Raw genomic sequence first — 14,926 nt, forward strand, 5'->3', positions numbered from 1 at the left:
GGGGCAGCAGAGACAGGGCTCAGAGTCGGGACAGAGCAGGAGAGCTTTCAGTGAGTGCCTTAAAGAGAGAGTGCACAGTGTGTCTCAGAAATTTCCCCAGCAGCCAGCACACTCACTCTCACACTCACACACTTATACTTGTGGTGGTGGTGGTGGTGTTACTTCATACAATGCACATATATCCTCTGTAATTTTATTCTTTCAAAGTGAGTTATTTTAGTGTTTTGACTAGTCTATGCATTTCATAGTTTTTTATTTTTCTTACACTTTTTAATTCTTTGAGTAGTGGGTTCTAAAATGCCTAACCTGTTCTAGATGGAGTAATTATCCCTATGGTAACTTTTAAAAAATATGTATGTATTATATTTATCATCAGCAAACGTATATTTCTTGAATGGTTCACCCTTAGCTCTGAAGTTTATTATAGTTGGCATTATGGAGGGATGATTGCAGGATGTCCATGTCATAGCCAGCTCCTCTTCTTCAGCAGTTCAGGTTTGACCCTGGTACTGAATATTGAGAATAATGGCAAGAAAATGATCTGGAGATGGTGCTTGTCCCGTTCGGTTTTTTTAATGCTTGTAATTTAACTCTGTCGTATATTTCTCTTTTTAAGCTCTCATTCAGTTCCTTCCAAATTTCAACAGCGTCAGCAATAAAACTATTTCCCTGTATTTTGTTCAAGACTACAGAAATAGGCTTCAGGGTACTCAGCATGTGTTCAACATTTCTCTTAACCCCAATGTTGAGAACTTCGGCTGTGACAGTGCCATCTATTTTTTCATGTTTTTGTTCACAAACAATCATCAGATTAGGTCAGTTCTTGATATAGTGCTCAAAACAGTCCACTACTGAGTTCCATCGCACGTCTTGTGGGAGTGTTAGCTTGGTTCCTCCCACTTTTTTCAGAGCAGCTGCTGCAAAGTGGTTGTTACAGAAGTATTTTGCAATTTCAACAACATTAGCCTTTATTTCTGTAACACTGAAGTCTTTGGCTAGGAGGTGCATCAAATGAGCACTGCAACTGTATGTTGTTAGCTTGGGACTTCCTTCTAAATTTCTTCTCATCTAGGATACATTTGCAGCATTGTCTGCAGCCAAGCTGTGTACTAGACATTTGAATTTTTTCCCCACAGTTTGTTATAGCTTTTCTCGCTGCTACTTGTAAGTATTCTGCTCTGTGTGCATTTCCTGATATACCAATTTTTTCTGTAAAGAAGACATTCCTTTCTTCTGTTGTCAGACAATCACATACAACAGGATCATTGTGGACATTGCTCCACCCATCAAGACTCAGGTTAACAATTTTACCCTCTAGACCTTTGCACACTGCTCAATTTCTTTCCTACGCTTTATCCAGCAATTTGCCTGCGACATTGGCTCTGTTGTATAGACTGTGTCCTGGTTTTAATGACCGAACCATGTTAATGAAGTGTGGGTTCTCAGTCATACTGAAAGAAGAGTTTGTTGCATAAACAAACTAGGCGATTTTTTTGATCCGTTACCTCTTTTTTGTAATCTGCTGGTTCTTATAACAAATGTATCTATGGTTGTTTCTGGATGATGGAAATTTTTTTTTCCTTTTTGCTACAAGTGATGTATTGTGGCTATGTGTCATACATGATGTGACTGAAACACTATCATTGGCAGATAATTCTGAAACTATAGAAAATAATGGTGATCTTGAAGGTGGATAGTCTTCAGAATCCTGTAGTTTGAGGATGGATTCTCCTACACAAAATAAGTCAATTCAGTTAGTTGTTTGTTATTACCATACTGCTCATTTAGTATTATTCATTGCATTCACTGACACTCAGTACTACTTTAAAGGTGAAATTGTAAAAGGAAGATCTGCCTATTTCAGCTATTTTTTTTCATCACAACTGCATCTAAAATGATAATACCATAGAGTAACAATTATATTTTTTGCTCAAACATGAGAATTCAAGAATAGTCCAGAAGGAAGATAGGCAGTCTTTAAGAAAGAAGCATGAAATAAAAAACTTTACCGACCCTGAAGATCCTGCGTGTTCCTTTCATCATCTTCAACACAGCTTCCTCCTGAGAAGGAACACTTCTCATGATGTTGTTTCATTCAGGCAACCAGGCCTTGCATTTCTTTGTTGCACTGTTTGCATTTTGCACGCATGCCTCTCTCTCCTACAGGTAGAGGAACTTCATTAAAACATTCCCAAACTGGGTCTCTCTTACAGCCTGCTGTCGTTGTAGATTTTCCCTTCTAGTGAGAGAATGGCATGGTCAGTGTTAAGATTTTGGCAGCTCATCAACGGGTCCCCTCCTCACCCCATGAGGGGGTCATTGCCCACCCCCGTCCCCTGGGACTCCTGCCCCATCCAACCCCCCCCGCGTTCCTTGAGACCACCCTTCCCCCCCAGACCCCTGCCCCATCCACCCCCCTCCCCTGTCTGCTCCCAGAACCGGGCAGGAGGGTCTCGTTTGCCACCATAGTGCCCTCAGAGCCAGAGGCACCTGCTGGGCGGCGAGGTGGGGAGTCCCAGAGGTGCTTACTTGGGGCAGCTCCTAGGAAGCATCCAGCAGGTCCTTCTGGCTTCTAGGGGCAGGGGAGCGTAGCTCGGGGGGAGCACAGGGAGCAGCTGCTCCCCCACTGATCACATCAAAAGTGGTGCCTTAGGCGCTGACTCTGTGGGTGCTCCAGGGCTGGAGCACTAAAGGGGAAAATTTGATGGGTGCAGAGCATCCACTGACAGCACCATGCCCGGCCCCAGCTCACCTCTTCCCCTGAATGCACTGTCCTGCTCTGCTTCTCCACTCCTGCCCCACCCCGCCCCCAGCTTCCCACAAATCAGTTTTTTGGCAGGAAGCCAGGGAGAGCTGAGAAGCAGGAGGGCGTGAGGAGGGCCGCCCACGCCGCAGCAGGTAACTGGTGGGGGTGGGGAGAAGGGGGACGCTCCCTGTCCCAGCTCACCTCAGCCACCCTCAGCCTGAGCAGGAAACTGCTGCCTGCTTCTCAGCCTGCCCCAGCTTCCTGCGCAAACAGCTGATTTGCGGGAAGCCGGGGGGGGGGCAGAGAAGCAGAGCGGGGCAGCGCATTCAGGGGAGGAGGCGGAGTGGAGGTGAGCTGGGGCTGGGGAGCTGCTGGGTGCTCTGCACCCACCAAATTTTCCCGTTGGGTGACTCCATGGCTGGATCACCCACGGAGTCGGCGCCTAAGGCGCCACTTTTGGCCAGTTACATTTGAAAGCCCTTTTAGAAACCGGTTGTTCCTCGCGGCACAACCGGTTCTAAAAGGGCTTCTAAATTTAACATCCGGTTCCAGCTCACCACTGGGTATGGTAGATCTCAAATCAATGAAGGCTACATTCAGAAAGACCTCAAAACTTCTCAAATATGCTGCTCAACCAGTTTCACTTTTGTTTCTACTGCCTGTCCCTCCCTTCTCACATTTATCTCCAGACTTCTACTTGTCCAGATCTATTCCGTCCCCAACAATCTTCTGTTCATTGAACTTTTTGAAACTTTGCACTTTTAGAGAGAGGTAAGGGATTGACTCTGTACACAAATTTGCAGAGGGACAATAAGGTTGCGGTCTGTTATTTCTCTCCTCTCTATTTATTTAAAACATTTTTGCTGTTAACAAGCATGTTACCTCTGGGGAGACACATCCACAGTTTGAGAACTGCAAAACTAAGCATCTCTGATGGTATCTTCTAGACTGAGCACTGAGTCCCATTGGGTAGATAGATTTAAGTTAATCTTTCTATACAGGAGCCCGTGGAAGCCCAGAAGATTGGGTTCCTAATCCATGAACTATTGGAACTCATTTACAAAACTTTTCTTAAACAAACATTACATTAATATATTGTCTCATACTATAGAATTAGAATTTATAATCCCTATTCCATGATGAGATATCTTTGGGCTATAATGTATCTTTATCTTTAGGTAGCTTTTTCCTCAAAAAGCATTTTATCAAAAATATCCAATTTAAATAAAAAAAAAAATTCAAATTTTTAATTTTTTTAAATGAATTGATTTTTATCCACCCTGGTGGCCAAATGGATCTGAACTAGTAGTCTGCAACTGTGCATGTTTCAGATCGCTTAGTGCTCCAAACCTACAACTCTGCACTATTGTTTATTTTATATAAAAAATCTAAAAGGAAAAATAGAAACATGGTGGGAGAGGTAACATCTTTTATTAGTTCAACTTCTGTTGATGAGAGACAAACTTCAGTGCTTACATAGAGCTCTTCTTCAGGTTGACCTGTTACTACTTGGACTGATTTTTTCAGAGGCAAAAATTCATAATTTTAATTCAGATGATTTAAAATAAAGGATGGTCTGTTTTGCTTAAAAGGCAATTTACTTCAATTTTAAAAAATCTTAACAATTCACATTAAAATGCCCAGAAGATTTTATTTTTTAAAATGCCCATCCTAATGTCTTGAAATGATCCAGTGTGATAGGTTTTCCTGTTTAAACATAGAGAAGTATTTCTTTAGGTACCAGTGCTGCAGTTTATATGTCATCCGAACCCTGTGCCCATACTGAGTTCCAGAGATTTTAATGGGGATCTACCCCACGTAGTCAGGAGCAGAATCAGGGCCTTAGTGATAAACCTTCTAAATCCAGGTTTCAGAGTAGCAGCCGTGTTAGTCTGTATTCGCAAAAAGAAAAGGAGTACTTGTGGCACCTTAGAGACTAACAAATTTATTAGAGCATAAGCTTTCGTGAGCTACAGCTCATTGGATTTCATGCTCATCGGATGCAATCCAGAAATTTTGTCAGATTTAGAAGAAATAAAACAAAATAAAACGTTACAAAAAGAGGAAACACCTTCAAGTGGGAATTTTTAATTTTATGTCTGAGAGAAACTGAAAATAGGCTCATACCTTTTTATTTTAATCAGGGCAACTAGGATCAATTTGGACATAAAGTTGCAAATGGCATAATGGTGTAATAAATGTATGCTTTTAGACGTTAGAATACTTTGTATTCCATCTGACATCCATTTTGAGATTAAAGACTAAATGTAGTATTATTAATTTCTGATAACTTTCTAAGAGTGACTTAGGAATTTGCAGGAATACTGTGAAATTTTCTTATTTGAAATTTTTTTGTCAAATCAGGTTATTTATTATTGTATTGAAACTATAGTGTAGGCTGGTGTATCCTGATAAGATGCCTTTTAATAAATGCTATAAAGAGCATAGTATTGTTCTGTGCTTTTACCAGGTAAGATTAAGAGCCAGGATTCATGGATCAGACCTTACTGTTGTCACAGAATCTCTTACTTCGAAAACCCAATTAGATCCTGTCTACAGTAAAAAGAAAGTATTGTGCAGTTATATATTTTTCCTTTAACTGCTAATACAAATTTTCATAGTTGCTGGCCTAACTTTTAATATTAGAGTCCCAACTTCTGACATGTAAGAGTTACAATTCAAGCTGAGATTTTAAATGACTGTAAACTCATCTGAAATATTAGATAGTTTAGTGTTATGAGAATACCTTATTAAAGTATCCTTAATTTTTCTTTAAAAACAGATTTAATGGGACCATATCTAGGGGTTCCCAGATAATCTCCATACAAAAATATTAAAGGAACTGATGCATGAATTTGCAAGCCCAATAGCAAGGGTTTTTAATGTATCTATAAACTTGGTGGGTAGTACCCTGTGTTTGGAAAATTGCAAATATAGCACCTATATTTAAGAAAGGGGGGGCGGGTGCGCGGGGAAGTGATCTAGGAAACTGCAGGTCCATTGGTTTGACCTCAATTGTATGCAAGGTCTTGAAACAAATTTTGAAAGAGTAGTTAAGGACATAGAGGTTAACGGTAATTGGGATAAAATTGGGTTTTATAAAAGGTAGATTGTGCCAGACCAACCTGATCTCTTTCTTTGAGAAGATAACTGATTTTTTTTTTTTTTTAAGACAAAGGAAATGAAGTAGATCTAATCTACCTGGATTTCAGTAAAGCATTTGTTACAGTTCAATGTGGGAAATATTGGTTAAATTGGAGATGGGGATTAATATGAGAGTTGAAAGATGAGTAAGGAACCGGTTAAAGGGGAGACTCTAACTGCTCATGCTGGAATGTGAACTGTAAGATTGGAGGGAGGTTTTTATGGAGTTCCTCAAGGATTGGTCTTGGGACTGATCTTCTCTAATATTTTCCTTAATGACCTTGGAACAAAAAGTGAGTGTGTGCTAATAAGATTTGTGGATGACAACAAAGTTGGGAGATATTGCCAATATAGATGAGGATCAGAGTATTAGACAAGGAAATTTGGACAACCTTGAAAACTGGAGCAGTGAAAATGGGATGAAATTTAATAGTACAAAGTGCAAGTTCATGCATTTAAGGACGAAAAAAAATCTTTGTTGTAAGCTGGGGACATATCAGTTGGAAGTGACAGATGAGAAAGACCTGGGTGCCTATGAGATGTAGCCATAAAAAAGGCTAATGAAATCCTCAGATGTATCAGAGAAGATATTTCCAGTAGAGCTAGGGAAGTGTTATTACCATTATACAAGGCACTGGCGAGACCTTATCTGGAAATGTGTGCAATTCTAGTCTCCCCATGTTTAAGGAAGATGAACTCAAACTGGAACAGGTGCAGAGAATGGCTACTAGGATGATTGGAGGAATGGAGAACCTACCTTACGAACGGAAATTTGAGGAACTTGGCTAACAGAATGAAAGATGGAGAGAGAGGATTGTGCTCTAGAAATATATCAGAGGGATAAATACCAGGGAGGGGGAGGAGTTATTTATATTAAGGGCTAATGTTGGCACAAGAACAAATGGCTATAAGTTGGCCATCAGTAAATTTTGGCTTGAAATTAAATGAAGGTTTCTAACCATCAGAGGAGTGAAGTTCTGGAACAGCCTTCCAAGTGGAGTAATGGGGACAAAAAACCTTACTTTTTTTCAATATTAAGCTTTATACGCTTGTGGAGAGGGATGGTATGATGTAATTGCTACACTGGCATTTGGCCCATCCATGACTGCTAATAGTAAATATCTGCAATGGCTGGAGATGGGACGTTAGAGGGGGAATGCCCTGAGTAACTACAGAGGATTCTTTCCCAGGTGTGTGTCTGGTGGGTCTTGCTTACATGTTCAGGATCTCATTGCCATATTTGGGTCAGGAAGGAATTTCCTCCCAAGTCAGATTGACGGAGAACATGGGAGGTTTTTGTCTTCCTCTGCAGCCTGGGGCAGAAGTCACTTGCTGACTTGAAGCAGAGTAAACAGTGGATTCTTGTAACTTGAGGTCTTTAAATCAAGATTTGAGGACTTCAGTAACTCAGCCCAAGGTTATAGGCCTACTGCAGGAGTGGGTGGGTGAGGTTCTGTAACTTGTGATGTTCAGAAGGTCAGACTTTTTGATCATGATGGTCCCTTCTGGCCCTAAAATAAATGTGTGTGTGTGTGTGAGAGAGAGAGAGAGAGAGAGAGAGAGAGAGAGAGAGAGAGAGAGAGATCATATTTTGAGACATTTCTTTTCTTTTTTCCCTTCAGCACAGAGATACTCCTGAAAATAACCCAGATACACCATTTGATTTCACACCTGAAAACTATAAGGTATGGAGAAAAGGGCATATTAAGTATCCAAATCTGAATCTTAAATAAGTGTTGTAAACAATTTTTTTTTTTAAACTAGAGAATAGAAGCAATAGTAAACCACTACCCAGAGGGACATAGATCAGCTGCTGTGATTCCGGTACTAGATCTGGCCCAGAGACAGAATGGATGGTTGCCCATATCAGCGATGAACAAGGTACTTAATCTGTTTTTTTAAAAAGCATTATTGTTACAATTTTTTTTAGCTAAATCTTAGCTTTACTAATAAGATGAGAAAATTATAATTTCGATACTAAAATAAGCTAATTCAAGGATTTAAATTTGGCACAGGATCATGAAAATCCCAGGCCAATTTCATTTTAGAAATTTCCCTGTAGTAGAATCCTACCCCGGGAATATTTCTGTACGTGATGCTTGCCTAATACTAGAAACTCCATAAATATCAGCAGAATAAAACTTAAATGAAATTTATTCAGACTTGCTGTGATCTTTAATGAAGAAGGTTGAAGCAGAGGTGTGGGACTGTTCACTACTGATGGGAAAGGAAAGAGGGACAAAGTTCTGGTTTGACTCCCTTTCTTCAGTTAGGAGGAGAGAATCCCATGTGTGCTGCTGAATGTAATATTTTATCTGGAGGAGGTGGGAGAAACTGTGCTATAGACCAGCATTTCTCAAATGGGTCCACGGACCACTGGGGGAGGTTCATGAGGGTACTCCAGGAGCTCTGCAGGTCCTGCTGATCAACTCCTTCCCCTCCCTCTCAGTGCCTTCTGCATGCCAGGGAACAGCTGTTCAGTGGGGTGCAGGAGGTAATAGGAGGGAGGGAGAGGAGCAGGGATGGGGCACACTTGTGGGACGGGGCAGAAAGAGGCAGGGGTGGGTAGATGTGGGGCAGAGGTGTGGGGCCTTGGGGGGAAGGGGTGGAGGCCGGGGGTCATAAGGGTTTGGGGGAGGAAAATTTTTTAAATAAAAATGAGGGTCCTCAGGTTGCTAAAGTTTGAGAACCGCAGCTCTAGACTACGTCTACACTATGAGCTAGGGGTATGATTATCTTGCTTATGTTAGCATACTCATGCTAGCTCTTCTTGAGCAGCACAAGTATAAATAGCAGTGTAGCCACAGTAGCATGGGTAGTGGCAGTGGAGGCCTGCCTGAGCTATGGTGAGTACATACCCACCACTTACAGGTGAGTTTTCACTGTGTACAAATGTCTAAATACAGCTATAGACAAAGATTCTCACCCCTGTGCGCGAGAGGCTGGGGCAAGCAGGGTTCTGTCAGAACCCTGTCTGCTTTCTGTTGGACCTTTGTCCAAATTGAAATGTTCCATAGAAACAGTTCTATGAATTGGCATTCTCCAGTGAAAAAATGTTCCTTTGGCAAATTTCTGACCTGATCTAATATTAATTATGTTCTTCTGAGAACTCTGAGGAGCAGTGTTGTTTGTCTTTAACAGTCTTTCCCAGCACAGCTTCAGCTGAAGTAATGTAATGGAAATGTAGACATTTTCTTCATAAATAACTCAGAATTTTGCTGGGAATAATCGAGCTGTTTCTACTCCTGTCTCCTTATATGCCCTTCTAAGAGGTAAAAAACCACTTTCTAAAATGTCTCCAGGAGAGGAGTCATTTCAGGGGGGGAAAAAAAAAACAAAAAACAAAACGGTCTTATGGCTTTGATAGGTGATGACCATATCGCTTTAGTAGTTTTAACAATTTTCTCAGTCATGTTTGCCAGATGAAGTGACACTAAGCTGTTTTTGTGCATGGAGGTCCTATAAGTCCTTTCCCACTTAGTTGATCATTTGTAGCATCCAGTTTAAAATGAGCTTTGCTGTAACGTGGAGGCTTGGAAACAATATCATTCAATGATAGTTATTGACCTAGTACTCTGACCTAGTTCTCCAGTGTTTTCAATTTTCATTCCAGCAAAGAATTATTTTTGATGTTGTCACGCTGCCTGCAGTGGCTCATGACTGTGAATGTCAACCTCAGTACAGACTGTCAAGAAGCAGGGCAGAAACTCCACACTGGCTGTACATCTTCTATAATTTAATTTCACCAACCTAGTAACAAGTTTAAGCTCTCTTAAGCACAGGCCCAGTCATACCTTGGAGTCACAGACTGTCCCCTATGGCATTCCTATCTATCTTGCCACCCAAGCAAGCTTGACTTAGTGATAGTTGTTTTACACCAAAAATCACATCAATATTCAGGTAACTCCTAGTCCCAAAGACTGACTAGTCACTTACCCCAGGTCAATTTGCAACTTAGATCTCACACCAAAGACTATGCTTATAGCCAGTTCTGTAACAAACTAACTAAAAGTTTATTAACTAATAAAAAGAAGTGAGTTATTTACAATGTTAAAGCAAGTATGCATACACACACAAATGAGCTAGATTTTGAAAGATAATAGAATCTGCTTATTATAGAACTTTCTACCTTTTAGAGCTAACCCAAGAAAAATAGCTGGTGACTCCTTGCTTATGCTTAGAAATCCTCTACCATCAGAATTCAAGCAGCATAGAAATAATAAATTCTTTCACAGGCATTTTTTATTCCCTTCCCCAGTGTTCAAGCTGTGATGGGATGAGGGCTTGGGCATGCCCTCTTCAGGGCTCTGAGGGAAGCAGTCAACTAAGTCTTTTGTCCACAATGGCTTGTCTGATGTTTGTAGACCTTTTTTTGGGGAGAAGATGACCCATTTTCATGGGAGCAAACCAATATTTCACACTTGGTGAGATTTATTTCCTGACTGGATTTGCAGTTTCAGAGCAAACATTTTTAGTTACAGAACAAATACTTAAGTATTACCTTATAGCATGAGTTACAGATATTATCAGTGAGATTAACACATGCAGCAATTTACAAATATTTAATGAAATCTAAACACTAAATGCATGTTTACAAGTCTAATGCCTGTTTTAGCAATATTAACGTAGTGTCTTGCTATGCACTGTTCAGTGAGGCTTGGGGCCTTGGCATGAGCTGGCACCTGGTCTGCCAGCATCACAGATGTAATTTTGTTATATATTTTGGATATATCTTAAGTATTTTCTTTGAGAATCTGCTGTTGGCACATCTAAATAAGAGTGTGCCTGGTTACTGCTAATGAGAAGGTTTAATAGCTTAGAAACATGAACTATATAAATTTCAACCTGTCACTTGTCAAAGGTCTGAGAGTCACAGTGGTGATCTGTTTTGGCTATCTTCAGAACAAAAGAATGCAGAAGTAATTTTTGTATTTTTTCAGTGTGTATACTACTACAGTGTTGTGAACCAGAATTAATGTAATTAGTGCTTTTGAAAATATTGCATTCAGCTGAAATTATTCTAATTCCCTAAAAAAATTTCTTCCCCATCCTATAGGTTGCTGAAGTTTTACAGATGCCTCCCATGAGAGTATATGAAGTAGCAACTTTCTATACAATGTATAATCGGAAGCCTGTTGGAAAATATCATATTCAGATCTGCACAACTACTCCTTGTATGCTGAGAGACTCTGATGGCATACTAGAGGCTATTCAGAAGAAGCTTGGTATGATGCAAATGATATATTTTCTATAACTATTTGTGTTTTTTAAGCATACAATATTTAACATTTTACCTATACAACAAAAACTTTCTAAACAAGGAATCAATATTGTGGTGACAATACAAAGAGAAAATACACTTAAATTCCTAAGTGAATTCTTTGAAGTCTAAATTTGAAAAACTTTAGACTTGATATAAAAAGAATAAGTATATTTAACGGCCGAATAAGATAAGTGTGATGGTTGGAGAAAACTATTGCCTAGGAGAGCCCATTGATGATTTTATAGGCCATTTGTCAGATAATAAATCTGTCCTTTTTGAAGTTAAAATTTTGGGGACCTGAGAACGTTCAGATTATTCTATCCCCTTGAGGGTGAGGCATGTTCTCTTGTGTCAATATCCTCAAACAATTGGAACAGGGGTCTCAAATCAAGTTTTTTGTATTTTTTTTTTATGTAGGGGAGCATTTATTTTCTCTAATGTAGCTGTGCACCTTATTTTTTTTCTCCAGTAATCCAAGTAATGATTGAATATACCTGAAATCAAGGACTGGTGTTGAAGGCAAGCCCTTGCTCAAAGTTCTGAGTAAAAATAGCTGTTTCCAACTTAATAGGGATTTAAATGTGTTGATATGAGCCTTTTTTTTTTTTTTCCAAGCAATGTATCTTAGAGCAAGACTACCAGACATACAACAGTGAACTCAGCTAGTCATAATGACAGGTTTCAGAGTAGCAGCCGTGTTAGTCTGTATTCGCAAAAAGAAAAGGAGTACTTGTGGCACCTTAGAGACTAACAAATTTATTAGAGCATAAGCTTTCGTGAGCTACAGCTCACTTCATCGGATGCATTTGGTGGAAAATGCATCCGATGAAGTGAGCTGTAGCTCACGAAAGCTTACGCTCTAATAAATTTGTTAGTCTCTAAGGTGCCACAAGTACTCCTTTTCTTTCAGCTAGTCAGGTTCCCTTCAGCATTCCTTAGATGCATATCTACATATGGTTCAGTGTGTGGGGAAGAGACATTTGCTATATGTGTTACTAATCTTTGTTTAATTTAAATGGGATAATGGGAATGTAATTTATAAATCCTTAATAGTAAAGTAAATTGAGTAATTCCTGCCTGTATATGAGAGGCAGTGATGTTCCCCCCCCCCCCCCTTTTTTTTTTTTTTTTTGGTTTTGTTTGGCAGGAGGGGTGGGAGAAGAAGGCAGCAGAAAGGAATATCAAGTCATGGGTTTGTGTTACAGGCTGTGCTGCTTAGAGGAAGCTGTTGGTACAGATCACTATAATTAAGGCAGTAAACAGTTTATTATAACCTTTTATTATGCACGCAGATTTCCAAAACATGCACTTTTTGTCTTAAATTTTCCATGCTTGGTCTCTGTCCAAAGGTGAATTTTTTTAAAGTTTGAACAAAATCCCAATATCAGTTTTAACGGAGAGTAAAAATGTTTTTTTCCAGTGTTAAAATTTTTTAGTTCAGATTTTTTTGATGGCTAAAGTTTTAAAATCATGACAACATAGTACTCATTGAGAACTAATGCCTTTTCTTGGTTTTGGAGGGAATCGGGGGGGGGGGGGAACTAAAAAGTTATTTGGTAAACACTAAAAAAACACTTCTAAATATGCTCCATGGGCATCTTCTAAGAATTTTAGCGGAGCCTAAAGAAGCCCCAAGCATTTGTGACCTCACAGTGCACATTCTCCCTCCATACTCTGACAGGAACAGGGACTGCCACTTTCATGATTTCAGTGGGAAAACGGATATGAGAGAGATTGTAAATGTCTTGCTTTAACACTCAGCTCAATTCTCTAAAATAATTGCCTTAATATTAAGGACAAGAAAAAAACTGAAGTTGTGTAATAGATTTATATTCCTCAATTTTAGGGTATTTGCAATATTTCCTGCATTCTACAATATTCCATAAATTTTAAGCTTTCATGAAAAGTTGGAGGGGGTTTCTGTAGCAAAGATAAGTCCCCCTCCCCCCCCCCAAAAATGTAAGAGATAACTCTCTGCAACCAAACTAAAATAGCAGGAAAAGGGGTGAAATCAACACTCCATGCTATGAACTTCTGTCTAATGGGGACCATTTTAATAGTAGTGCTAATAAGCACAAGTTCTTCCCCTCTTCATTGTTTTAAACAAGGAAATTGAATTAAAAATCTACAATGATTTAATATTAAGGTTGCACAGATAGAATAATGAAATCAGTGAAATGATTGTCTAACATTGTTGTTGTAATGGTTCACATTTGTACATTACACTTAAACACTATATATATTACTATAAATTACGGTACAAATACCAGCAACTAAATAGCTGCTAAAAAGGGTAGCCAATGCAGCCAGAAGGGCTCCCCCATCAAACAATCAAAACTGCTATGTCTTGCAAAGTGTCTTGAAGGTAACTCTGAATAAAAACCTTTGGCTTGTTAAGTCAGGGAAGAAGGGTCAAAGGCTGTCCAATTGGATGGTCTGTCTCTGTTATACCAATAAAATAAAAACCAGCAGGATCTTATTAAAGGGGAAATAGCAAAATGCCACATTTATTGTGAATACAGAAAGAATCATAGTAAGCAGTTATAGCTATAACATTCCATTCAATCACACACACTCACTCACTCACTCTACAAGATTATCATAGTTACCAGCCTTAGTGTTGCTCATGCCAAGCCACTGGCCAGGTGGCCTGGACATGAGGAGGGAGCAGGGCCTTGTCTGATGCTCCTGGAAGTTGGTCTGCAGAATCAGACCCCGAAGTTCTCACTTTCTAGAGTCCATTTTTATAGGAATTTCTTCCTATGCCAGTCTATGGGAATTGTTTTATCATGCTGTTGCTGAATCAATCAGCAGATGGCACGTTCCTGACGGCTCCGTGCTGCCAGATGTTACCTTGTTCTTTGGTTCTCCCATTCTTGAGGCTGTTGGGTGGATTCCAGTCTGCCCTCCAGGGGGTCCTCTGGTTATTTCCACTTGACGCCTTCTTCAGCCGATGGACACTGGATTCTTAGGCTGGCATCTCCCTGATCATTCAGTTATTATCCACACCAAGCATTCATCCACATGCATCCTCTATCTCTATTTTAATCACAATTGTTAACAAAGTGAGATGAATACAACAAAATGGCGGGGAGTTTCTGGGTGCTGTTTCTGTTACAGAGTATTGCTTTGAGTCTCTCTCTGTGTGTGAGTAGTAGTTGTAACAAAGAATTGCTTTGAGAACAGACTCTGTCTTAGAATGTACTAACACAATTAGCAGCTTGCAAGTTTCACACACAGAGGGAGAGAAACAGTACCAAAGACCAAGAGACCTCTTAATTAGAATACCCTGGAATTTAAACTATGGGGAATCAAACTCATTTGTGATTTTAATACAGAACTTCTGTACGATCCAACATCTCCAGCCACAAGTTATCATATCTAAGAACTTGCAGCTCAAGAATCTCAACCAATTTTTGGTGTCAGTTTAAAATATAGGCAGTTTTTAAGATATACAGCTCCCAAATAATGAAGGACTTTATAGGTCAAAACCAATAACTTGAATTTCACCAGGAAACGAGTTAGAAGCCAGTGCAATCTCCTGGAGTACACATGAATTCTTCCAGTTGTTTTGCCTTTATAATATGTGGTGCTTTTGCATATGTACACAAAATATCATGAATGCTTCTTGATAAATAATAAAATGTTTGACAGACTTGCTATGTCCTTTAATATATTCTATATGCTTTTAGTAGTGTAGCTGAATTTAACATAACAAAAACAGTCTGTGTAGCAGTTATCCTGGTATAGAATATAATACTTAGTAATTTTGG

General features: G+C 39.6%; 1 protein-coding gene across 3 annotated transcripts in view; it reads left to right on the forward strand.

Moving 5' to 3' along the window:
- Positions 1 to 14,926, forward strand: part of NDUFV2 (NADH:ubiquinone oxidoreductase core subunit V2) — a 50,272-nt gene that overhangs the window by 15,566 nt on the left and 19,780 nt on the right. For all 3 annotated transcript variants that reach the window (XR_006278908.1, XM_038389962.2, XM_043508098.1), the window contains exons 3-5: positions 7,513 to 7,575; positions 7,655 to 7,771; positions 10,947 to 11,115. Coding sequence is in view for 2 of the 3 variants with exons in the window: in XM_038389962.2 (XP_038245890.1) it covers positions 7,513 to 7,575; positions 7,655 to 7,771; positions 10,947 to 11,115 (349 nt within the window). In the remaining variant the exon portion in view is untranslated. The remainder of the gene's footprint in view (positions 1 to 7,512; positions 7,576 to 7,654; positions 7,772 to 10,946; positions 11,116 to 14,926) is intronic.

Source organism: Dermochelys coriacea, chromosome 2 (assembly GCF_009764565.3).
Source record: "Dermochelys coriacea isolate rDerCor1 chromosome 2, rDerCor1.pri.v4, whole genome shotgun sequence".
Classification (NCBI taxonomy): domain Eukaryota; kingdom Metazoa; phylum Chordata; order Testudines; family Dermochelyidae; genus Dermochelys; species Dermochelys coriacea.